Source organism: Podospora bellae-mahoneyi, chromosome 6 (assembly GCF_035222275.1).
Source record: "Podospora bellae-mahoneyi strain CBS 112042 chromosome 6, whole genome shotgun sequence".
Taxonomy (NCBI): domain Eukaryota; kingdom Fungi; phylum Ascomycota; class Sordariomycetes; order Sordariales; family Podosporaceae; genus Podospora; species Podospora bellae-mahoneyi.
In genome coordinates this window covers 3,036,658-3,061,069 of record NC_085885.1, presented here as the reverse complement: position 1 = coordinate 3,061,069, position 24,412 = coordinate 3,036,658, and the positions used below count along the sequence as shown (strand labels likewise).

The 24,412-nt window shown below is 52.9% G+C and overlaps 8 protein-coding genes across 8 annotated transcripts; 5 read left to right on the top strand and 3 right to left on the bottom strand.

Annotated features, from left to right (window-relative positions):
* Window positions 1–80: 80 nt before the first annotated feature.
* QC761_000120 (uncharacterized protein) lies at window positions 81–2,851 on the top strand (the record flags this gene model as incomplete). The annotated part of the gene is made up of 4 exons (XM_062871740.1): window positions 81–305; window positions 363–840; window positions 901–2,029; window positions 2,089–2,851. The coding sequence occupies 4 exons, from the start codon at window positions 81–83 to the stop codon at window positions 2,849–2,851; spliced, it is 2,595 nt and encodes an 864-aa protein (XP_062729915.1).
* A 268-nt stretch (window positions 2,852–3,119) lies between these two features.
* On the bottom strand, window positions 3,120–3,863 carry QC761_000130 (uncharacterized protein; the record flags this gene model as incomplete). Its single annotated transcript, XM_062871743.1, has 1 exon — window positions 3,120–3,863. The coding sequence occupies one exon, from the start codon at window positions 3,861–3,863 to the stop codon at window positions 3,120–3,122; it is 744 nt and encodes a 247-aa protein (XP_062729914.1).
* A 914-nt stretch (window positions 3,864–4,777) lies between these two features.
* Window positions 4,778–5,293, top strand: QC761_000140 (uncharacterized protein; the record flags this gene model as incomplete). Its single annotated transcript, XM_062871744.1, has 1 exon — window positions 4,778–5,293. The coding sequence occupies one exon, from the start codon at window positions 4,778–4,780 to the stop codon at window positions 5,291–5,293; it is 516 nt and encodes a 171-aa protein (XP_062729913.1).
* Window positions 5,294–5,617: 324 nt separating this feature from the next.
* Window positions 5,618–12,209, top strand: QC761_000150 (uncharacterized protein; the record flags this gene model as incomplete). The annotated part of the gene is made up of 2 exons (XM_062871747.1): window positions 5,618–6,530; window positions 6,587–12,209. 2 exons carry the CDS (start codon window positions 5,618–5,620, stop codon window positions 11,728–11,730), a joined length of 6,057 nt encoding a protein of 2,018 aa, XP_062729912.1. The 3' UTR covers window positions 11,731–12,209.
* A 2,784-nt stretch (window positions 12,210–14,993) lies between these two features.
* Window positions 14,994–16,283, bottom strand: HELLP (Prion-forming protein HELLP). The gene is made up of 2 exons (XM_062880015.1): window positions 15,532–16,283; window positions 14,994–15,484 (listed from the first exon to the last, which is right to left on the bottom strand). The coding sequence occupies exons 1-2, from the start codon at window positions 15,957–15,959 to the stop codon at window positions 15,097–15,099; spliced, it is 816 nt and encodes a 271-aa protein (XP_062729911.1). The 5' UTR covers window positions 15,960–16,283; the 3' UTR covers window positions 14,994–15,096.
* A 132-nt stretch (window positions 16,284–16,415) lies between these two features.
* Window positions 16,416–18,629, top strand: QC761_0097040 (uncharacterized protein; the record flags this gene model as incomplete). Its single annotated transcript, XM_062873046.1, has 2 exons — window positions 16,416–16,509; window positions 16,564–18,629. The coding sequence occupies 2 exons, from the start codon at window positions 16,416–16,418 to the stop codon at window positions 18,627–18,629; spliced, it is 2,160 nt and encodes a 719-aa protein (XP_062729910.1).
* An 814-nt stretch (window positions 18,630–19,443) lies between these two features.
* Window positions 19,444–21,478, bottom strand: QC761_0097030 (uncharacterized protein; the record flags this gene model as incomplete). Its single annotated transcript, XM_062873045.1, has 2 exons — window positions 19,444–20,589; window positions 20,666–21,478. 2 exons carry the CDS (start codon window positions 21,476–21,478, stop codon window positions 19,444–19,446), a joined length of 1,959 nt encoding a protein of 652 aa, XP_062729909.1.
* Window positions 21,479–21,843: 365 nt separating this feature from the next.
* On the top strand, window positions 21,844–24,261 carry QC761_608050 (uncharacterized protein; the record flags this gene model as incomplete). The annotated part of the gene is made up of 1 exon (XM_062881236.1): window positions 21,844–24,261. The coding sequence occupies one exon, from the start codon at window positions 21,844–21,846 to the stop codon at window positions 24,259–24,261; it is 2,418 nt and encodes an 805-aa protein (XP_062729908.1).
* Between the last annotated feature and the right edge of the window lie 151 nt (window positions 24,262–24,412).

The following is a 24,412-nucleotide window of genomic DNA, read 5'->3' as shown; positions in this document are numbered from 1 at the left end:
TCTGTTGCCGCTCGTCACATCTCGCATTCCATCTCTCACCCTACGCAAAATGTGGCTGTCTCTAGTCCCCGAACTCATGCATGTTCCCAGCCAACCAGCCTCTTGTCTCACCTCAGCCTCGGCCTTTATGTCTCTTCGCTCCACGTCATATACTTAGTCACCTAACTTGCACCGAACCGTATTCTTGTGTGTTCCCTCTTTTACCACAGCTCAAACAAATCACCATGGCAAAGGACGACCGCGAATTCCGCATCCTCATCTGCGGAGGCGGAGTTGCTGGCCTCACTCTAGCAAATGCGCTTGAGGTATTCTTCCCTCCCCGCACTTTCCAAGTCAATATGAAGCACTGATAGCAGGTTCAGCAAGCCTCCATCTCCTATCTCCTCCTCGAACGCCGCCCCGACCTCGCTCCCCAGGTCGGCGCCTCGATCGGCATCTTCAGCTCGGGCGCGCGCATCCTCGACCAGCTCGGGGCCTGGGACCGCATCGAGAAAGAAGCCGAGCGAATCAACCTGCTTACTGCCCGTCGAGCAGACGGGAGCGTGATTTGCGAGGACAGGAGTCCTGAGCTTATCCTGGCGAGGACGGGGTACTGCGCTGCGTGGGGGGAGCGGCAGGTTTTGCTGCGGAGGTTGGTGGATAACATCAGGGACAAGAGCAGGTTGTTGTCGGGGAGGAATGTGGTGGAGGTGAGGCATGATTTGGACAAGGGGGTGAGGGTTGTTTGTGATGACGGAGAGGAGTTTGAGGGGGATGTTCTGGTGGGGTGTGATGGGGTTAATAGTTTGGTGAGGGGGAGGATGTGGGAGTTGGCGGGGGTGGTGGAACGGGAGAGGGAGAGTAAGTTGAGCGGGAGAAATGTAAGACAGACAGAGAGAGAGGAGCTGACTTTGGTGGCAGGTTTGTTCGCTGACCATAACACGCTGTTCGGCATTGCGTACGGGGTGCAAGGGCTGACCTCTGGGCATCTGGATACATCGTACAATATCGGCCGTGTTGGAATGACGATTGTTGCCGACGAGGGAAAGGTGTACTGGTTCGCAGGAGAGCGTCTCTCCCGAAGATACCACCATGGCGAAATTCCACAATTCAACGAACAAGAAGTCCAATCCTTCCTCGCCCGCAACGGCGACCTCATCCTCCGCCCAGACCCCAACCGTCTCACCCTCGCGGACCTCTGGAAAAAAACCGTCGTCCACCGCCTCGTCTCGATCGAACAAGGCAGATTCAAACTCTGGCACTGGGGGCGAATCACCTGCGCAGGAGACAGCATCCACAAGTCGACCCCCAACTTGGGAGTTGGTGGAAACATTGCCATCGAAAGCGCAGCCGCGCTGGCCAATGGGATCAAGAAGCTGGCTGACAAATGCGCCCGGACGGGACAGCTGCGTCCCTCGCCGGATGACATCCAAAAAATGCTCGCCGAGTACCAGCAGGAACGGGAAACACGGGCAGCTGCGGTTGTGGACGCGTCGGGCTTCTTGACACAAGCCCACTGCATGCAGACGGCTTATTCTCGATTCTTTGTTAACTGGCTGCTCCCCAACTTTGGAGAGCTGATTGCCGAGCTTTTTCATCACGTTATGATCGGAGCGACGAAGATTGATTACTTGCCGCTGCCGACACGATCACTCATGGTGACCGCACCGTTCAACCCGACCATGGGGGATGGGAGGAGGGAGAGCAGGTTCAAGAGGGCGTTGTTTGCTCTGCCGTTGTTTTTGATGTCGTGTCTTGCTTTTTGGATTATGAATGTGGGAATGCCGGAGCAGTGGGCGAAAGAGCAGCGTGATGGGGGTTTTATCGCTGTTGACAACACTTTGGTTCCGGTGCTGCGGTCGTTTTATGGCTGGAGGAGTCTTGACGAGACGATGGCGTGGGTGAATATGATCTTTGTGCCGGGCATGTACGGCACATCGGAGGAAGGCCGCCGGCATATGATCACCTTTCTGCTTGAGGGGCTGCCCTTCTTTACGATCTGGCTGCTGGAGTCGACACGGCGGGCGAATGCGCTTACTATCTTGCAACTGTCGGTTCTTGCTCCTCCTCAGATCCTTACCCTTTCTCAATCACTGACCCCCCTCACAGGCCCAACCTCTTCCTCACCCTCTGCCAACTCATGGGCGTGGGCATCATCGGCCCCTTCTACCTCTACCTCCACTACATCCTCTCCCCCATCGAATCCTTCGCCGCCCGCGACAAGCGCCTGACCAACACCCGCTGGTCGTACACCACTCTCCCTGCCATCCTCCTCGCCTACCTCACCCCCCTAATCGGGTTCCTCTTCTCCCCTGACCTCCCCCAACGCCAATCCTGGCTGTTCATCTGGCAACCCTTCCCCATCTGGACCGCACTGGCAATGCTCACCCTCTCCAGACTATTCAGCGACACCGTCAACCAAGACAAGATCAGCAACTTCACCAAAGACCTCCCCGTTCTTCGAATTTACATCGGCTTGGGGAGTATCATAGCAGCAGCGGCACATGTATGGGGGAGAAACGGCGGGGTTGACCCGGCACACTGGGGGTTGTTTTTCCCGGGAGGGATCCCGAGACATTACGGGGATTTGACCTCGTTTGCGGTCAATTTCCTAAAGTGGGATTACCTTTTCGGTTTTGGGAGCCACATTGTCTGGTTGGGGTATTTGTTTTGGGATCTGAGACAGGCGGGCATGTTGAAGGAGGGGTGGGGGAATGTTATGGGGTTGGTGGTGGCTGGGTTGGTGACTGTGGGGCCGGGGGCAACGATTGGGGGGGCATGGGTGTTTAGGGAGGGGGTTTTGGCGAAGAGGTGGCATAAGGATGCGGTGACGGTGGAGAGTGTAGGGAGGCTGCATGGGGGGAGTAAGTAGGGACACTGAGATGTCTTGGGAGACTTTGAAGGTGAGGGAAGACGGTTGTTTGACAGTGGTGGCTATGGTCGGGAAGATCACGACTTGAACGGAAAACGGGCAGAGTCTGGTGCAGGTGCCTGTGGAGGAATGAGTGGCAGTAACTGCTCAAGCAGATTATGAACGCGAACAAACTATCATTTTCCAACGCCAACCCAATCCAATAGCCCATCCTAAGAAAGACCCAGAAAAACCGATTCCAATCTACCTTGGAAGTTATCCAACCAGATCAACAAACAAAATAATTCCCCGCCACCACCTCCCCCAACCCAAACCTCTCCTCGAAACCCCCCTGATCAAACCTCACCCTCTCCCACGCCCCAATCTTCCCATCCCTCGCGCCCCCCCACCCCATCTCCTCCCTGATTTTGTCTCCAGTCACCCCCTCGGGCTGCTGCCACATCAGACAAACATAGCGATGCGGCTCGCTCCACCCCGGCGGGGAAGGGCCCATGTACCGCGCCACTTCCCCTATGTCATCCTCACCTAGGTTGAACCTAGTGTCCCGCTCCAGAGGGATAAACTGCTTGTCTGTGTCAATGTCATCCTCGCCCGTGAAAGAGGTCGACAATGCCAGGTCGGCCTGCATGCCGTGGAGGACTGGGCCCAGGACTGGAAAAGAAGGGAAGGGGGGGTCGAGGTCGAGGGTGGTGATTAGGAAGCGGGGGATGGTGAGGGGGTTTATGTCAGGTTGGTTTTCATTTTTGGCGGAGGTGGAGGGTTTGTTTGCGTCGTCGTCAGGGTCGGAGGTGTGGGAGGAGACGGGGGAGAGGTCGTTGTTGGGGAATTTGAGGTTGTGGAGGGCCGAGGCCGAGACGGAGAAGGAAGGGGGGGTTGCGGAGGCGGTGGTGGAGAGGTGCTGGCCTGGGGAGGAGACAGTTTCGGTGGGGAAGTGGATGCGGAGGGAGGGGGAGGAGGGGTTGTTGGTGAGGGTGTCGAGGAGGTGGTTGATGCTTTCGGGGGGGTTGCGCATTGTGGTGGCTGCGAGGTGTTTGGTTGGCTATATGTGGTTCAGATGTCAAAGACGGAACGTTGAGAAACGACGATGCTGATGGGCTGCAGACCATGGTGAGATCTCAGGGTGATATAGGCATAAGACACGGGATGGTCAAGGTTGACTAATTAAGCGGGGATGATGCAAATCTGCCGTGTGCGTCTGTGTATATGACGCCGGTGTGATCGCACAGATGGAGACTCGATCGGAGAAGGCTCCGAGCATGTGAGTGGAAACCTGATTTCGCTTGGCAATCTTCTTTTGCCTCTGTTTGTCGGTCCTTTTTGACCGAGTCCTTGTCAACGGTGGCGGCCGTTGACGCCAGCGGCGGAGATGTGGGTCTACCGGATGCGGACCGGATCTTGGCAGCCGTTATCCGCAACTCGACGGCGGAGGTCCAACGGTGCGGGGTGCGGGGTGCGGGGTGCTTTCTCCCACCCCATTGAACATGGTTTAATTCAAGTAGAAATCCTAAAAAAAACCACAGGAAATCCTGTTTCTAGCCAGGACTTGTGTTTTTTCAGAATAGCTCCTGCACCTGACCAGCCATAGCCAATTTTGAAGACTTACAGTCCGAGCTAACAGAAAGCCTCACATTGCCGAGGGAAACTGTCCTGGTTGTTCCGGTCCTCGAAAAACGGTATCTGCTGTTGTGTTTTTCGTTCAATTCTCGCTAACAGGTCAACAGTCAACCAGAATCCTTTGTTTGTGTTTCCGCCGTAATTCCGCCAGCCAGCAGTGCAGCACTGTGCTGAAAGAAAAGAGTCCGGCACGCAGAACACTGTGCGGGCGGCACAGCTGAAAGCGTGACCTGTATAAAGCCGCTGTGGTCCCATTCTAGAGCTCAGCATCACTGCGCAGACAACAAATGCTTCAAAGTTTCTCCAGTCGCCATGGTATCTCTCAGTGTTGCCCTCGGCCTTCGGGCTGCCCCGCTTACTGTCATCATACCGAATTACGCGCCCTTTTTCCTGGGCTTGCACTTCTTCTTTGCGTACGGCCTTCTGTCTTCACGCACGCTCAAACAGTGGTACGGCATCGATCACAATGTGTCGCCCCGCTATGATCTTGCCAAGTACGGGGACGCTGCCGTTGCCTCGGGCAAGATCACACAGAAACAACTCGATATGCTCAAACGCAACGAGTCGGCCCACGCAAATGCCGTCGAGAACTATGCTTTCTTTGCTGGCGCCGTGTGCTTAGCTACTGCCGCTGGTGTTGACAGAACCCTGATCAACCGTGCCGGGTTGACCTACACAATTGCACGCGTGGCGTACGGCGCTGTGTACATCCTCATAGACCACCCACAGTGGAGTCAGATCCGTGGTATCACTTGGTGGATCGGCAATCTCAGCTGTTTCTACCTGCTTTACAAAGCAGGAGGAGAGCTCAATTCGTTGTCAAACTAGGGGCACAGAAACAATTTATTACATTTTTGGTTCGTCCATCTTGCGCGCCTCGTGTGAGCATGTGTTTCGTGACTTCAAACCTGGAGGCGGTTAGATCCATATGCAAACTCACTAAACAGGCAAATGCTGGTGGGGCTGAGAAGGAGCAAGTGCCTCATTTTGAGGCGCAGATGCCTAAAGCTAGCTAACATGTCTGAAATTTCATTGGATCAGTCGGATTACAGGGAGGGAGGAGCCCCTTATCGATAGCATCTCTCGTTGGGCTCCTTCCACCTCTCCCCTAATGTTTTCAACAAGTACGGGACAGCAGCAACTGGCAACATCATGACCGTCAACATCATTTCCCTCAGATCGCTCGACGCAGACTGCATCAATCATTTTACCGCAGACTTGACCACTGATGAGCGCCGATTATTCGACACCTCGGTTGCCGCCAAGACATTGATAGAAGAGCTCAAGGCCATTGGTGCTACCCACAAGCAGCAGTCAAAGTCACGCCGAGTTGGCGAAGCCCTGATCCCCTTCATCAATGGCCTCGAAACCTACGGCAATGGTCTCAGCATCCTTGCCAATGGCAGCGACATTCTTTGCCCATTATGGGGCAGTCTCCGCATCGTCCTAGACCTGGCCCGCGAGTTTGGCGAGTATTTTGAGAAGTTGGCCCTGATGTTGGAAAATATTGGGACCATTCTCAGCCGCCTCGAACGCTACCCGACATTGTACCCAGATAACGAGAATATTAAGGTGCCTATGGTCGACATTTATATCGCGATCTTCGAGTTCTGTGTGCGAGCCAAACAAATCTTCCGCGTGGGCAAGGAAAAATGCCAGGGCATCAAGAGGTTAACGCAAGCGGTTGGCTTAGCCACTGCATTGAGGGTTCTCTGGAAGCCCTTCAGTGTCGATTTTGACGGTATCAAAGACCGCATATCCAAAAATGTGGAGGCCGTCGAGTCCGAGGCTGGGCTGGCCGAGAAAGAGCTGGCTAGCAAGGAACGCACTTTGGCCGGCGAACGTTGGGCAAAGGCTGAACGAAGTCAGAGGTTGATTGCAAACTATGTCGACGCAGAGAGCACAGCCAAAGTGCATGAGTGGCTGGCCCCGGCCAATGTCGCTACAAATCACAAGGCGGCAACAAGTCTTCGTCATGCAAGCTCTGGTACCTGGTTTTTGCACGGCCATCAGTTTCAACGGTGGCTCAGAGAGGACAACAGCTTTCTGTGGCTGCACGCCATTCGTACGTCCAGTCCACCATTCCTTTCTCTTTGAACCTGGGCTAATGTGGGACTCTAGCCGGAGCGGGCAAAACCATCCTATCATCGAGCATCATCAACTACCTGCAAGAAAAGGTGCAAGATCAAAACACTGGGCTCGCTTACTTCTACTGCGATTACAAAGACTCGCAGAAACAGGATCCAGCCAAGATTCTCAGCACAATCCTGGCCATGTTGGCAAAACAGAACAGCGGAGTCTTCGAAAACCTCCAAGACTTCTTTCTTGAGCAGCTTAGACTGGCACCTACATTTACGGCCGAGTTTGACGAGCTTCTTGCAGAATTTAACACTTTTATGAGTGACCACTTCGAGACAGTCATCATTGTCATCGATGCCTTGGACGAGACCAGTCCTTCGTCATGGGAGACTCTCACCGACGCATTACGGAGCCTCCATGAGCAGTGCCCCAGGCTGAAGATTCTAGTAACAAGTCGGAACGAGCTCCCAATTGCGCGGGCATTCCAAGGCCTGCCAGCCACGTCCATCGAGCAGTCTGATGTCGCAGACGACATTCAAAACTTTGTGGAGGGAGAAGTTGCATCAAGGATCAAGCAAAGGAAATTGAAACTGAGGGATCCAGAGTTGCAAAGCGTTATTGTGGAAAGCCTGGTGACCGGATCAAAAGGCATGTTTCAGTGGGTGCGGTGCCAGATCGATGCCTTATGCAAGTTGCGAAACGACAAAGCTATCCGCTCTGCTCTGACCAACCTCCCGCGCACGCTGCAGGAAACATACATCCGGATTCTTCAGCGTATAGAAGACGAACACCCGGAGGATGTGGAGATTGTCCAGAAAATACTTGCTTGGTTGGTACGCGGCATCAGAAACCTCTCACTTGAGGAGCTGGCCGAAGCGATCTCGATTGAGCCAGACAATGGAGAGGAATCTATGGATTTTAATGCCGTGGACACCGACCCCGAGGACATGCTTGAGTTGTTGGGTGGCTTGGTCACTGTATCACCAGACAGGTTTGTGTCCTTGGCACATTTCTCGGTGAAGGAGTTTCTGGTATCAGAAGACATATGCAAGACAAAACCTCTATTCTGTGTTGCCAAGTACGAGACCGAGTCGACTTTGGCATCTGTGTGTCTGACATATCTTTGCTACGACGATTTCGCAAAGCCATTATCGCCTGACTCCGACCAGCTTCAGGAGTACAAGTTTTTGCCTTATGCTGCCAGCGCCTGGGGTTTGCATGCCAAGTACAGCGAGCAAGACGACGAACCGGACGAAGATGTCTTGGATCTGACGATGCGATTCTTCCACTTGACAAATGGCTCGCGCAGGAATTTTGTGACCTGGGAACAGTACCAGCGCCGTGCAAAATCTGACAAAGCGCTCTCTGGCGTGTCATCAAGGACACCGTTGGCCTATGCGGCTTGGTATGGTCTGGCTGGCGCGGCACAGCAACTTCTGGAGGCTGGGGTTGAAGCTGAACAATTGCTTGGGCCATTCAAAGCTGCGGTTTCTCGTGGACACGCTGGCGTTGTCAAGGTCATTCTGAAGTTTGCAACGGCCTCGAGAGACGAGCTACAAGCGAACGGCCCGGTACCGCACCCAGCGGAAAAGATGGCTGAGCTTGACCTTGGCGAAGCACTTTACGATGCAGCAGCTATGGGTCATGCCGCTGTTGTCGAGGTTCTTCTGCAACAAAACATCGACCTAGATGCTAGACGACGAAAGGACCGGAGCCCACTTCAAGCAGCAGCCCTTGCAGGGCACGCCGACGTCGTCCGCTTACTTCTCGATAAAGGAGCCAAGCACGCCATCCCTTGTAAACGGTATGGAACTCCACTGGCTGCCGCTGCTGAGAAGGGCCATCGGAAGGTTGTTGAGGTTTTGTTACAAGCTGGTGCAAACCCATGTGGACAGGGAGGCTTGTATTCCTCGCCTCTCACATCAGCCATTGCTGGCAAGAACGTCCAGATTGTTCAGCTGATACTGGAGCATCTTAATGGTGTAAAGGTCAGCAGCCCTGCTCGCAGGAACACTGGACCCCTCGCCATGGCTGCCTCCAACGGTATGGATGAGTGCATCGAGAACTTAGTCGAGTTAGGCTACCCAGTCGAGGACTGCGGTGCTCTGTACCAAGCGTGCTGCGCAGGAAATATCAGTACTATCAACCTGTTGCTGGGTCTTGGGGCAGATGTCAATGAATGGTCGACCTGCAAATATGGCAGTGCCATACACGTAGCCAGCTTCAGGGGGCATCTGGGGGTTTTGCAGCGACTCATCAGTGCTGGGGCGGACCTCAGCGTAACCCATCCAGAGTACGGCAGCCCCCTCGAGCTGGCAGCGTATGGTGGTCATGTCGACTGCGTCAAATTGCTTGCCAAAGCGGGTATCGACATCAACACTGGTGACAATGAAGCCACGGCGGTTGTCCGTGCTGCGGCCAACGGCCACAACGCCGTGATCGAGGCTCTCTACGATCTCGGTCTAGAAAAGGGGGCCACAACAGATGCGGGGAATGCTCTTGTGACTGCAGCATATTTCGGACATTCAGATACGGTGGCCTTTCTCGCGGAACAAGGGGTGGATCTGGCTCTGCTCGGTACGGTTCTTAACAAGCCCATCTCGTGCACACCGCTGGAAGCTGCTGCCTCGAATGGTAAAATGCACGTGGTCAAGCAGTTGCTTCAACTGGGGGCGAGTCCAAGCGAAACCAACAACGGTCGATACGGTGCTCCCCTCTCTGCTGCTCTCAATGCCAAGTCCATCTGTGAAGATATCGTCACGGCTCTATTGGATGCGGGAGCGGATCCAAGCGTCGTGACCGATGAGGAAAGTGGAAGCCACGGGTTTCCACTCCTTTTCGCCGTGAAGCGTGACAGATTTGATCTGGTCAAGATTCTGGTGGAACGCGGGGCTAATGTGAATCTCAAAGCTGGCTTGCTCATCACCGCTCTTCAGGCGGCGGTCGAGCTGGAGAGTGATGCCATCTTCAACTTCTTGCTTGAGGCTGGAGCGGATGTCAATCTTGCTAGCGATTATTCAGATCTCACCGGGAGTATTGACGATGGGCTTGATAAGGGGCCCATCACAGCCCTGCAGTCTGCTGCTTGGCATGGGAAGGATGACCTAATTACGAGGCTCGTCGGGGCTGGGGCTCATCTTTCGGTGGATTTGGGACAAGACGCGCCAAAGCCTCCTTTCAAATCGGCACTCCAGGTAGCATCACTTCGTGGTCACTCCACCACCGTTGACCTACTCCTCAAGCTAGGGAGCGACGCCAACGAAAAGGGTGGCATTTTCACCACGGCTCTGATGGCCGCGTGCTCCCAAGGTCATCTTGAAGTGGTGCGAAGCCTCCTCGCGGCTGGGGCAACCACCGAAGTCATCAAGGGTTCCTGGTACACCAGTCCGTTGCTGGCTGCGCTCCGCCATGACGGAGTGGACGTGGAGCTTATCGAACTTCTGGTTGAGCATGGTGCAAATGTCAATGAAAGAGCCGGCGGTTGGGGTTACCCGCTTCCCTGCGCCGTGGGCTTCCAGTCTGATGATAAAGTGGCTCTGTACCTTATTGAACAAGGTGCCGATGTCAATGCTGTGGGCGGAGTATGGGGCACTGCTCTTCAGGTCGCCGCATATCACTACGACGACAAGAAGTTGGAAACCTTGCTTGACAAGGGCGCCGATCCAAACATACAAGGTGGGCAATACGGCACTGCTTTGCAAGCAGCATACAGCCGGGGCGCCTACGTCATCATCAGGATCCTGTATAGGCATGGCGCTCGGAATGATCTCCTTGGGGGTATGTTTGGGTGTGCTGGCGGCGCGGCAATTGGATATCCCGGTAAGGATGATACCTGGGGATCTTGCTCGACGCTGCTCCATCAGATGATCAACTACCACGACTTTGATGTCAACCTTGCCTATGGACGCTTCGGCAATGGACTGCAGCACTGCGTCTGGATGGAGCGCGAAGATGAGCAGTACTTTGTCGAGGCTGGAGCCGAAGTCAACAAAGTAGCTGGTCATTATGGCACCGCTCTCAACGCCGCGGCTGTCACCTATCAGGAGGGCACATTTGACTACCTGATGGAGAAGGGTGCCGACGCAAAGCTGGGTAACGAACTGTACCCAAACGCGCTATTCGCCGCCATCGAGAGCATCGATAAGGGGCAAAAGATCTTTGACAAGGTGATGAAGCTGGGGGTTGATCTGAACGAACCCGTTTCGACGGTCCGTGGCACCGCGCTCCAGGCCGCGGCGCTTCGGAATTCGTGGTACGCTGTCAGGAAGCTGGTCAAGGCTGGGGCCGAGGTGAACCCGGGTCGCGCTTCTGGACGGTGGGGCACACCGCTGATAGCGTCCGTGTCGCAAGGGGAGCCGGAGAGTTGGCGTCTCCTCCTCAGGAAGGGGGCAGACGTCTGCACCAAGGCAGGGCACTTAGGCACGGCTCTCCACGCGGCTATTCTTCATGGCAAGGTCGAGGCGGTGGATCTACTTCTGGGGAGAGGTGCGGATCCCAACGCCAGGGGGAGCAGATACGGGACGCCGCTCCAGGCTGCTTGTGCGTCTAGGGCTTCGAAGTGGGTTATTGCCATGCTGCTTAACCGTGGTGCTGAGATTGATGCCACGGGTGGGAAATACCACACTGCTTTGCAGGCGGCCTGTCAGACGGGGGAGCTAGAGACGGTGGAAATGCTGGTGAGCAGAGGGGCGAATGTGAACTTGAGGGGTGGGTGGTTTTTCAGTCCGTTGTATGCTGCTGTTTTTGTAGGTCATCGGGAGATTGTGAGGTATTTGCTCAGAAACGGAGCTACGTGGGAGGAGGTTGATGTTCAGAGGATGAAGGGGCACCATGCGGGCTATTGGGCTGATTGGGTGAGGGATAGTGTGGAGGATGAGAAGAAGAAGGGTGCGGAGGATGGGGAGGAGGATGAGCATGAGGAGGAGGATGACGAGGTGGAGGAAGAGGAAGATGAGGATTTCGTGGCGGATAATGTCGAGTCTATACCTGGATTTGATCAGCCTTTGAAACGCATGTCGAAGTGGGGGGTTGTTAAGAATCGGATTGCGTTGAAGGTTGGGCTTTTGGAGAAGGCGGTGGTCGAAGTTGAGGTTAAGGAGGGTTCGGGGTCAAGTGACGAGGAGGAAGTCATCGATCCGGTTTTTCAGGAGGAGTTGCTTTGGGTTGGTGAAGATCTGTTGGAGTAGGATCGAGTAAGTGGTGGGTCATTGGATAACGGAATGGAATTGGATACGTTCCATCTTGGTGGATCTGAAACCCACCCTGAGATTCGTGGGTTGACTGCGGAGAGTGCAGTCGCGGGGAAGGATTCGCTATGTCGAAGACCACATCGAACGAACCATGGGGAAAGCGGGGCGCAATTGGTAGTTTTGTTGACCTTTTTCACGAGTTGGAAAGGAGTCGAAGAACCTAAGACAGGCTGAGGCTCAGGAGGAGGTTTATAGCCTGCCAAACCGCAGGTGAAACTCAAGCAAGAACATGAGTTCTCCCATGTGGTGTAAATGGCAGCGCGTAGGTTGTTCGCACTCAGCGTATCCCTCATATCCATGTATAGATCTTGTTGGTTCTTACTAGTGCCCGCAACTAATGAGGTCCTCAGTTCGAGGCGTGGTCATGTTCATCTTTCGCAATTTTTTATCGACAGCCTAATTGCAAGGATGTTATGTAAGCTCGAGGGGAAGTCTGTTGCTGATTTTTTTTGGATTTAGGAGGTGTATATGTTCGAGTTGAACTCCATATTTTACCTTTCTTTTTTCTATTAAGAGTTGATTTATTAATACAGCTCAAAAGCTAGATACGGATATCCAACACCCACTCCCCCTCCCGAAAAAAAAACCATCTTTAACAACGCACATAGTCCCCCGCGTTTTGATTTATTAAATTCTACATTAAAGTGTTGCGTATTCTGAATAATCGCAGGGGGAAGATTCAGGGGTAAGTGGGTCCTAAGCCGTTGCCATGCCAACCCTTCCCTTTATCACCGAAAATGCGTCCGTTCCCTCAACCACTCCCAGAATCTTCGCGGGGGAGACTCTTTCAGACGGTCACCCCCAAAAAGCCAGTATAAAAACAACTTGGTCGTAGAGGAATCATATTCCTCCCCGTCGCGATCGCCCTCAATCGAGTAAACCACCCGCCACCGACGACCAAACCGAAACACCCGCGGCAGAGCCTCGTTGTAGTCCTTGTCAAACTCGATCTTGGCCCTGATGCCAGCGGCGTGCAAGGGGTTTCGTGTCCACTGTGCGGGAATCTGATCACCCGGAGTGGGGGCATCGAGGGGTTGATTTGGGGGATATTCCCGCGGCAGGGGACAGAAGATGACGAGGTAGTACGAGATTGCAAAGGCGAGGACGCTGAAGAGGATGGCGGGGAAGCCCCAGCCGGGAAACGAGACGTTGCTGCCGTCAGAGCCGGAGTAAGGCGGGACTGGGTTCACGACGATGATGGTGAGGGTTTCCATTATCAGTTCCATCTCCTTTAGCTTGAGAACCACCTGTTTCTCATCAACATCGTCCTGGCTGACATCTGGTTCCACGAGCCCCTGAATGAGCGGCATACTGGACTTCCACAAAAGCTTATTAACAATCTGCTTTGGCCTTCGGTTGCCGGACGGGATGCATATGAGGGGAAAATGGTCACGCGACGGCCCCCCACGTACAAACAATGCCGCGAAGGTGTCTGGAGTCGTTGAATAGTTTGTTGGTGACCTGAGCGGTAACTGTGAACAACCATCAGCTTGTATCTAATATGCCGGGGGGCTGTCAAGAAGGTTTCGTACGATGTAGAGCGAACTGCATATCGCTACGTTTTTCGAAGAAAACCAGCGCCTTCGGAGGTGGTGTTTTATCCAACTGGCGTGGCTGAGTGTTTTCGATAGATCCCTTCGATTGTGGCCTACCAGCTTTGTCCACTGTCAAAAAAGGTGGGCTGTCCTTTGCCCAAACTTGGATCATTGGCTCACCGCCATCCGGGAACAACGGTGTGGGCTTTCCAAACAACTTGGTATAGTTGAGCGTTTTAGTTTGCAGTCTGTTGATGATGGGTGGGTTAGTCCAGGATGTCCTCCGCACATCGTGAACAGCAACACTTGACTATGGGAGACGATGCCAAACTTACATATCGCCCTGGACTGTGTAACGGAGGAGGGCAGCCTAGAAGCTTCGAACTTCTAAATGCAAACGTCAGTCATACTCATACAGGCCCATCGCTTCCAACCAGGGCATCGTTTCTAGCACGTACTTTCCAGTGTGTCGAATTCAAAGTGCAAAATATTATCAACACCGTTCGTAGAATCCTTGAAGAGGATGAATCCCAGGTCCAACTCGGGGTTTGAAATGTACCTCGGGGTAAAGGACCATGGAGATGGGATAACTATTCAGCACAGAGAGAAAAGTGTTAGCAATTACACTGCAGTGTCGGTTAAACGGGTTGATCATGTCACACAGCAAAGGCCAACCACCTGCAACCACGACCAACAACACCGCCAGTATCACCGTAAGGAGGGGTATCTGCAAGATGTGAGCCTCTCGTTGAAGTGAGGCAGGCAATCAAAGGCAAGGCGGGTATCAAAGGATTACTATTGGCCCAGAGAGATATCAAAGGACTTGGCAGAGGCCTGAGGCACGAAGGCACGGACCAGTTGAACAGGGAGATAAATACGCGTTCAGGATCACTGTATTACTCTGAGATTTCCTTCATCAAGGACTTCGAGGCCATTGAAGATTATTACTGAAATTGAACTATTGGTTCCAAGCCCTGTATCACAGCCCTTGTCACAGATCAAGTGCACTGACTGTGTGTCTCCTTAATATGATAAGGACTTCCATGGTTACTCTTTTGCGAAATAACTCCCCATTTCAGGATGAACTTTGACGGTCGCTGGACCAGTTTCGGCTTGAACTTTTGTTCGGCATTCTGGGGTTTGAAAAGGTTGAAGTTCGATCGTCTACTCCCTGATGAACTCCCAGTCTTCGAAAGGGATATGGGTTCCGGTTCTGATTGTTCCTCCACCAAAGCGGAGGCTTGATAAAAGAGCTGGAATCGACATTTAGCTCCCTGTGAATGGTCTCCAGCTGTTATCCTTCCATCTTGATCGATCACCTTCAAGGTCACGCCATCCCTGCGACATGTCAGCGTTTACCTATCGATACACGAATAAAGGAGAGAATAACCAACATGTGAAGGAAAGAGAGAAAAGACCCTGATTCACCCCAGCCAACTTCTTGGAATTCAGAGTGGCCGCCATGCGTCAAGCGTGCCTGACCGACATCCCAGGCAAGTGGGTCGTGATGATTCTCAACATTTTGCCAGTAGATTTTCTCTGCCTGTGTCAATTCCTCGAGGACATGAGCTGAAAACGGCCACTTGCTGCTGTCGGTGCTGAACACGGGTTGAAACCTAGCTTAGGATAGTCGATGACCCTATTTCAAAGCTGCAGAGTTCCGAACCGGTGGTCAGGTTCGCATTACGAGAGAATACATGGTTGTGTAAATAGATTCAAGCTTATTCAATACATAGTAGAGCAAGTAAAAGGAACAAAGATACAAAGTCTACCCGCTTCGGCCAAATGTAGCAGTGATAGTGCCGCTGTTGACTCCCACTTGCTGGCCACTATTATTGTTTCCAAAGGTGATTGTGGTTCCCTGGTCTGCTCGGGCATTTGCGGCTGCTGTCTGGATCACGGAGAGCAGTTCCTCAAACAGCATGCGCGATTCATGCAGTGCTTTCTTTTCCATCGCAACCTGCTTCGTCGCGCTCGCCTGACCGGCGTCCGTTTCACCCTCGCCCGGCTCTGCTAGGGTAAGCGCTTCCAGCTGAGCACTAACTTCGGCCGACTGATCGTTTGTCGCTGTGATTGCATTGTTAATCGCCGTCTCCTTCGTCGATAGTATCGTCTTGATCTCTTCGGCCGCTTGAGCCTGCTGCAGGGAGCTGTGTCTAGGACTCATTAGTGCCTACCCGTTTGGGCCTGAACTTTCACCTACAAGGTTGCAATGCTCGTTACAGAGGTCAGCGTGATGTTGCATTGCTGAAGCTGCTTCGATATGGATTTGATGTGGTCCTGTCTGAAGATGCCCAGAGTTGCGCGGTCTCGCCAGGAGAGCGTTCCATCTGTGCTGTGCCGGGTCCAGCGATCGAGAGAGGTCTTGAACCTTTTGCAGGAAGTTTCGCAGGAAGTTATCGTAGCTTTCGACTGGGTAATAATAGCATCGCCCAGGGACTCCCACTGCGAGTCCGTCACAGCCCCCAACGAATCAAGAGCAAGTTCCACTGATTGGAGATTGTTGGTGAGCGCTTTCACGGTATTAGGTGCGTCGGCAATGTTCTGCAAGTCCTCTACCAAGAGTCGCACGCAGTGCAGCGTTGGTGCGACAATACCCACGACGCCAGCTGTGATACTGAGAGGATCCATATTGGAGTTCTGAGGATTAACACGTCAACCAAGCTGCCTCCTTGATGCTTATAGAGTGGAAGACAGCTCGAACCACTGAAAATTGGGCTTGAGTCGCTTAATATATAGGAAGTAAAAAAGTGAAAGACTGGGAACAATTGGTCGTGTTGGGTATCACGAGCTGGGCTGAGCAGCTTTAGACTTGCATGAAGGCGGTCAAGATGCAGCTTCTGGCTTGACTCTGATTTGCGGAACGGTTTTTGTGGAGGCAGTGCAGCGTCAAGTTTTATCTGGACTTGCGACCGGTAGGGTGATCAACCTCTGCAGAGAGCAGGTCGGACCAACCAAACCGACTGCAGAGATGCCTGCCTCTTTTCTTCAGACGGATTCCCTTTTACAGTTGAGGCTGACCTCATCGTAAAACCCAAGTTTTCTCTACGCTTCCGCCACGCTGACGAGCTCAGGATAGAAAGTGCAATGTCAGACAGTAATCGTTTCGGCGACTATAACTATGGTTCCCAGGTGGGGACCAACAGGGGGACGATCTACAATACTTTCCCGCAGGCGCCAGGTAAGATTACCAGAGCGCTGTGAGAGTCGAGGGGTGGACCGCTAACTTCCCCAGAACGACCAGAAACCCCGCCGCGGCCATTCGCGACCATTCCCTTCTCCCGCGATCCCGATTTTGTCGACCGCGGAGACATTCTCGAGCAAATCGACCGGCGATGTTCCGAGCCCGCCGCTCGTGTGGCCCTCGTCGGCTTGGGCGGTATCGGCAAGTCGCAGCTGGCCATCGAGTTCGCTCACCGGATCACTGAAAAGCAGCCGGACATATGGGTATTCTGGGTTCACGCTGGAATGTATGAGCGCGTCGAGGATGGCTTCAGGACGATTGCCAACACCGTCAAGCTGGCCGGCCGGAACGAGCCCAAGGCCAACATCCCACAGCTTGTGTACAGCTGGCTGTCTAACGAACGGAACGGCAGATGGATCATCATCCTTGACAGCGCTGACGACCGCGATGTGTTCTACAACGCGAATATTGCCCACGGTACGACCAGCGGCAATGAGCGCGAGAGGCGGCCGTTTGCGACATACTTACCGCAGAGCCAAAATGGATCGATTATTGTCACAACACGTAACAGGGATTTAGCATTCAGACTGACCGGGCGCCGTCAAAATATTATCGAAGTCGGACCGATGGCGCAGACAGATGCCCTCACACTCCTGGAGAAGAAGCTAGGATCGCCCGCGGATCTAGAGGTGGCGGCCGATCTCGTACAGGCGCTCGACCTCATTCCGTTGGCCATTAGCCAGGCTGCCGCCTACATACAGGCAAGGGCGCCGCGGAGCTCGCCCGAGAAGTACCTAGCAGAGTTCCGGAAGAGTGAGCATAGAAAGAGCAGTCTTTTACAGTACGATGCTGGGGACCTACGACGGGATGAAGGCGCATCAAGCGCGGTTCTTATCACATGGCAAATATCCTTTGACTACATCCGGTCTAAGCGGCCGTCTGCGGCGGATCTCCTGTCACTTATGAGCTTTTTCGACCGGCAAGGTATCCCTGGGTGGGTTCTAAAACCTCCTAGAGTTACTAAAGAGGAGATACCAGGACGGTGTCTATACGGGGCCCGAGATACAGACGTTGATAACGGCAGAAGTGTTACAGATGGTGCCGCATATGGTAACATGGATGGTGACACAGATGGTGACCTTACAGATGATAGTGCAGATACTACTGATGATGGATTCGAAGATGATGTGGCGATACTGAGAGACTACTGCCTCATAGCGACGACTAAGATGGACGAGTTTGAAATGCACGGGCTTGTGCAATTCTCGACGAGGAAGTGGCTGGAACAAGCGGGGCAGCAGGAGACGTTCAAACAGAAGTTTATCGAGCAAATGGCAGCCTCATTCCCAACTGGAGAGTATAAGAACTGGGCGACTTGTCGAAATCTCTTCGCACACGTTCAAGTGGTCTTCGGTTACCGACCCAGCGAAAATAGGGAGGAAATATGGGCAACGCTTTTGCATAATGGGGGTTGGTTTGCATGGTCGCAAGGAAGATACGAAGTAGCACAGCAGATGGCAGGCAAGGCGAGAAGAGCCCGCGAGAAGAGACTAGGAAAAGAGGATGCGGCGACTCTAGATAGCATGTCACTGTTTGCTCTAGTCCTTTTGAACCGAGGCCGGTGGGAGGAGGCCGAGAAGCTGTTTGTGCAGGTGATGGAGACGAGCAAGACCAAGCTCGGGGCCGATCACCCTTCTACGCTGACGAGCATGGGCAACCTAGCGTCGACATACAGCAACCAGGGCCAGTGGGAGAAGGCCGAGAAGCTGTTTGTGCAGGTGATGGAGACTCGCAAGACCAAGCTTGGGGCCGATCACCCAGATACGCTAACGAGCATGGCGAACCTAGCGTCGACATACAGGAACCAGGGGCGGTGGGAGGAGGCCGAGAAGCTGGAGGTGCAGGTGATGGAGACGAGCAAGACCAAGCTCGGGGCCGATCACCCTTCTACGCTGACGAGCATGAACAATCTCGCTTTTACTTGGAAAAGCCAAGGTCGACATTCAGATGCCTTAGCACTGATGAAGGACTGCGCCCAGACTTGTCAGCGACGACTTGGTGTACAGCATTTATACACACAGTCATCTTTGGCCACCATCGCCGAGTGGAGTAGCTAGAATATGTTTTTTAGTTTTGTTTTTACTGGCTACTACATCCGGATAATGTATTTTGATTTTTGTTTTGCGATACGAGTGTACGATTATGTGTAACGGTCTCAAGGTAGTGTATTGCAACTAGCTAGGCCACTCTACTAGCACATTGAACTTGAAGAAGAGAAGGAAAAGAGAAAGAGATGGCTTGAACAACATGAGCCTTACTATTATTATCCGACAGATTGTAGTACCATCCGTTGGAAAGTACACAAACGGCCCGCCCCACTTTGGAGACAGGGGGTACAATCTGTTAAAAACTTCCAGAGTACGATCCGTTGACTGCACCAGCGCTAAAATAAAAGAGAATGTAACATTCTGACAGAGCTCAAATCGATCATTTCGAAAGTCCAGATTGCATCCTGGTACGATGTGTGGACGGTGTTGAAATGTGAGGCTCAACGTACTTGTAAGTGCAAGCAGTTGAAGTTGACCCCGGTCGCATGCATCTTGGTTCGTGTGATAAGGATAGGTTGTTGGAAGCCATGCATGCCTCTTGATACCGCAGTTGGTTGGGGGGATCGCACGCCGGATTGGCAGGTCAAGGGATTCAGCATTGTCTTCACACATATCTTGATATTGCGCATGATGCAGTGGATAGGATGTCGTACGAGGAGGTTGGCACTCCGGTTCTCTTTGAGGTTAACAGGCAGAGTGTCGACATCAAGCCTCGAGAGTCATTGACCCTTGGGCTGGAGGACCGTGCGATCCGGAGATACACAACTTTGTGGCAGCGCGTCTTTGGTTATCTTGTTCGCAAGGCGACTTGGGATGAGGACGACTATCCCAAGTTCACTTTTACTTCTTTACAGGGGATGATGTTGAGGGCTGTGTTGGAAATTGTGGAAGATCTTGTTTCAGAAGGGGAGGGTGAGGATGGTAGCGTACGAAAGTTTCCTGATGAGAGTTTGGTTGAGTTTTTTGTCTCTCTTCGCGACGATGACTTATCACACGACTCGTACGAAAGTCCACTTCTCAGCAGCCTGGCAGTTTTGGGTTTGAAGGAAGATGGAAGATAGCAATTTCCAGGAGAGTACATACTGAGGAGAAAATTGGAGACACTCTGCATATACCATTTCTTCGGACCATCGTGGGCAAAGCGCGGGAGGTTTGGAAAGTTTTCCAGTACCTTGCGGGCATAGGGCTTGAGCTCATGGCCTCCCTCGAGAAATGCGCCTCGCGTTTCTTCGACCCGAGATTCTTTCTCGAGCTTGGCATGGAATCTGTCGATAGCTGTCCCTGCCGGGGGCTCATCGGTATCCAACAACACGACAAGCACCTCTGTCATGACGCAAGCTAGCGCCCAGACGTCGTAATTGAGTAAGACCTGAAAACTGTCCTCTCCAGCCCCATAAGCCCTCGCAAGCTCTGCTTCCGAGGGCCTAGACTCTGAAGCAGCGTACTTGGGGTCACCTGGTCTGAAAGACGTTGACATGTTTTGAAGACTTTTGGTCACGCTTATCACCGATTCGCCAAAGTCTGTGACTTTAAGTACACCTTGACTGGTGACCAGGATGTTTGCTGGCTTAAGATCAAAGTGCGAAGCGATGATGTATCCCTCGACCCCCCCACGGGGGTGCTTCATATTCGTGTGAATGACGCTGAGTGCATGAGCAACGCCAATCATTTGTTTCCACAGCCAATGCTTTAGTAGTTCCTCGTTTGAACGTAGCTTCGTGGGCTTAGTTTGATCCCCGGGGAGGGTCGTTTGGCGAAGTAGATGGTATAAGTCCATTTTCAGGCATGGAAAGATGAAATACAGGCTGCCCCTCCAAGTATATAAGGAGAGAAGGCTGATGATGTTGTCTGCCGCGTCCCCGTTTACCATGGAGGCTAGACCGGCTATCGTGCCTTCGTTACTGCCAGTGGTCGGCTTGTGTGGCAGCTCACCCTTCTGAAGCACCAAGGACTTTCGAACGAAAAGGTACTAGAGTGTGTCAGCGCCATGCATGAATATCATGTGCTCGCAAGAAGTTCTTTCGAACGGATGTATGGACACGTACCTCTCCGGTTGCCTCATCCCTCGAACCTCGATATCGACTCTCCATAAAACCCTTGATGGATTCGTGGAGGTATTCGGACGGAATACGAAATTTGGTGACAGTGCCAAATGACCCTTGAGGTACTCGATCTTCGGCGTCTAGAAAAGGAAACCGAGAGTGTTGATGGTACCACTGACACGAGTCCTTCTGATTCAACAACCGGATAATCACAGGCTCAAACATACAAGACACTTCGTTGCGCATGGCCTCGAATGTTTTGTGTAGCCGCTCCCATTGCCTTGTTTTTTCTCTTCTTTCCGCTCGACGTTCTGCACTCAGCTTCTTCTCAGGTGTACCGATAAGGTTCAAATCTTCCTCCTTCATGACAATGAGCCCTCTCATCCCGTCACTGCCCGGACTAAGGTGCCGGATGATACTCTGTAAACTGTCGTTTGTCTTCGAGCCCAAGGAGATCAAGGGATAGATGTAGTGAAGCCTGTCGAGATATATCAGAAGCACCAGTGCTAAGAGCAGAATTGAGCCTTTTGGTGAGCCCAACATTTCGTCACGGATGGTTTGTGGATCTCCTGTGCGCAGGGTATTGCAGTCTCTACAGCCGCACTGCAAGAGCCGTTCAAGGACAAGGACATCGCCGAATTTCTTGGTGATCTTCTTCTTGGAGAAAAAGAGTCTCGGCAATATCTCCTCAAGGTTTTCGAATGACAGATTCTCCAGATCGATCTCTGGAAGTGCGCAAGACAACAGTAATTCCACATGCTCGTTTCTCGCGCAGTCACTCCGTTGACCCATCACAAGACGGTAATACCATTCCATGGTGAAGGGAGATCTGAGGTGCCGGGGGGCGGGGGGGTGGTCTGTGCTGCCCAACTGCTCTTGCTCTTCGGGTTCCGGTCGTGTTTGTTTGGGATCGTGAGGTGTGAGAGTTGTGCTCGATTAGATTGTGTTCGTCCAGCAGAGGCACTCAAGCCTGGCTGGCTCACAAGGTGATTCGTCCCAGGCGCCAAGAATAACCGCCCAGCTGGGTGAAGCACCGCTGCTGTGCCACCGCCACATTCGCAAGGGGGCCAAGTGCGCGCCCAATCTCCTCCGTGGCTTCCAGGTGCTTATCGGCTTATGGCAATACTTCTACCAGGCAGCGCAGATAACATCCTGACCCCTCCGTACTTATCCAATCCACCATGCTGTGCCCAACATGTTGCAGGATCTTTCACGGGCGAGCCCCCAGACTCGACGAAAGAATCAGGCATGCATTCTCCCTCGAGGAGTTCCAGAGCTCCCTGGCACTTGAGTGCTTCATCTGTTGCGGGTTGCGGGATAATTTCAGAATAGATACAGAGGCGTACGAAATCGACAGTATCGACCACTTGGTTGGGATTCGAGCAGTGGAATACAAGTTTGAGATCATGGGGTTGATGAATGATAGGATTCGAACGCCAGATCGACCAAAGTATCGGTACTTGACGGTTACCTGGGACTGTGAAGTGAAATATCCTGGCCGCGAAAGGGAGATTCGTCAGCTTGTCCAGTGGCCGATTCAATCAGTCGAAGGTGAGCATCGTTGGTTTATGTGTCTTGCAATCCCAGGTTCTGATGACGAACATCAAATTCAAGCTGACCACAAGCCAGGCAATGTAAAATGGAAGGAGCCATCAGTCTTTGAGGCACCCAAGATCGACATGTGGGATTGGTTACAGGATGCAACTGTTTCTAAAGTCAGTCAATGGCTCGAGCTGTGCGGTCAGGATCACGATACATGCAGCCCACTGAGATCGGGATTGCAAACACAACAGTGGTATCCCTCGCGGTTGATTTCCGTGCATCCCGGTTCTGTTAGGCTTGTTGAAACGGTGGAGGCAACAATCACTGGGCCCTATCTCACGCTGAGCCATCGATGGCCAGCAAATGCTTCCGTCTACACCCAGTTGAAGGAAGACAACCTGAGTAGCCTCAAAACAAGGATCGATGTCGATTGTTTGTCCAAGGTCTTTCAAGATGCTATCGTGTACACTCGGCGCCTTGGGGTAGAGTATATCTGGATTGACTCTCTTTGCATCATCCAAGACAGCAAGGAAGATTGGGAGGCGGAGTCCGCAACCATGGCGGAAATCTACTCCAGGTCGTATTGTAATCTGTCGGCGACTGCGGATAGATGTCAAGAAGAGGGACTGTTCCATCCAAGACAGAAGCTTCAATTCAGCCATGAAAGGGTGACTTTCGACTGGGTTGGTGTTCCTTTCACAACCGATGATGGGAAGTTGTCAGACTGCAGTGCGCCTTCTTTTCACAGACAAGATTACGTTCTGTACGACCCTAACTTTTGGACCAGGCGCGTGGACCAGCAAGAGTTGTTCACGCGTGGCTGGGTCTTCCAGGAACAACAACTGGCGCCCCGGATACTGCACTTCTCATCCGATCAGTTGCTCTGGGAATGTCGCCAGCATCGGGCTTGCGAGATGTTCCCGTCAGGCCTTCCTCAAAACGAAATGGGATGGGGGGAAAGTTGGCGAAGCAACCCGGCAGCAACCGTCATAAAGGGCGCCCTGGCTTCGGCAAGGACGGATGGAGACAGCTCCGGCTTCTACCCAACATTGGGCTTGTCACCATGGCTAGCATGGCAGCAGGTGGTTGGGCATTATACCCGCTTGAATTTGACGAAGGCCCAGGACGCGCTTGTTGCTTTGGGTGGTGTGGCCCGGGTGTACCAGCAGCTCTACAAGAGCAGATATGTTGCAGGTCATTGGGACGAGGACTTCGTGTCAAGTCTGATATGGCGAGTCTCCACCGAGGGTCACAGCCGGAATTGTCCGTTTGCGAGGGTGCAGAGACCGGAGCATTTTCGAACCGAGGTCTCCCAATACATAGCACCAAGCTGGTCTTGGGCATCTGCGGATATCGGAGTGGTGGGGTATGGGGCGAGGCTTGTGCCAACGTACACACCCGATGTCGTCCACAAGTGTGTAATCGTGTCGAACGGAGATCAATTTGGTATCGTCACTGACGGTTATCTCCTTCTAAAGGGACCGATATATCCAGCAAGCCTGGCAGTCAACGATCGTTTTAATCTCAAAGTCCTTGTGGGGCTGTTGGTGGAGGGATTCGCCAGCCCTGTGTGGACCGTCGACATGGACATGTGTTGCAGGCGTCATCCTAGCTTGGTAGAGATAGTGAAAGAAATCGAAAATGACGAAGACAGCGAGGCTGGGCTAAGCAGCAACGGAACGGATGAGGAAGACGCCGAGATGGACGGGGATTCTGCGGAGCAAAGCGACAGCAGCAGTGAGGATGACGGGTTTGACCCAGACTGGGATCTGAAAACACTGTCAAAACGATATCCGGTAGTCTTTTATCTTCCCATTTTCGAAGGTACTACTGTTGACGAGTCGGATAACGTGACAGAAATCAGAACAGGTTTGGTCTTGGAACCAGTGGACGGATGCAGAGGAGCCTACAGGCGTGTGGGGATTTGTTTCGACAAGCATGTTGCCAACAGAGATTGGATGCTCCCGGAAGCTATGAAAGCCTCAGAATCAATGCCGGAAGGTTCTGACAGTCACTTATACCTTGGCTTGGGTGAAGGGATGATTTTGATAGTGTGAGGTCGGTGGCCGCAGGGTTAGAGTCGGGCGTGGACAAGTCAACTATTGAAATGGTTAGGAGTTTGTCAGCTGTTAGCATATTTCTTGGTTCGTACCACTTGCTTCGGAACCATGACTTGTTCTCGATCTTATGACAGGTGAAAGCATGACC

What these genes read in the sequence shown, in the direction of transcription:
- HELLP (XM_062880015.1), bottom strand. Translation starts at nt 15,959, where the DNA reads ATGGATCCTCTCAGTATCACAGCTGGCGTCGTGGGTATTGTCGCACCA. An exon ending in GTAACGAGCATTGCAACCTT is followed by an intron (nt 15,485 to 15,531) that starts GTAGGTGAAAGT and finishes AATGAGTCCTAG; the next exon opens with ACACAGCTCCCTGCAGCAGG.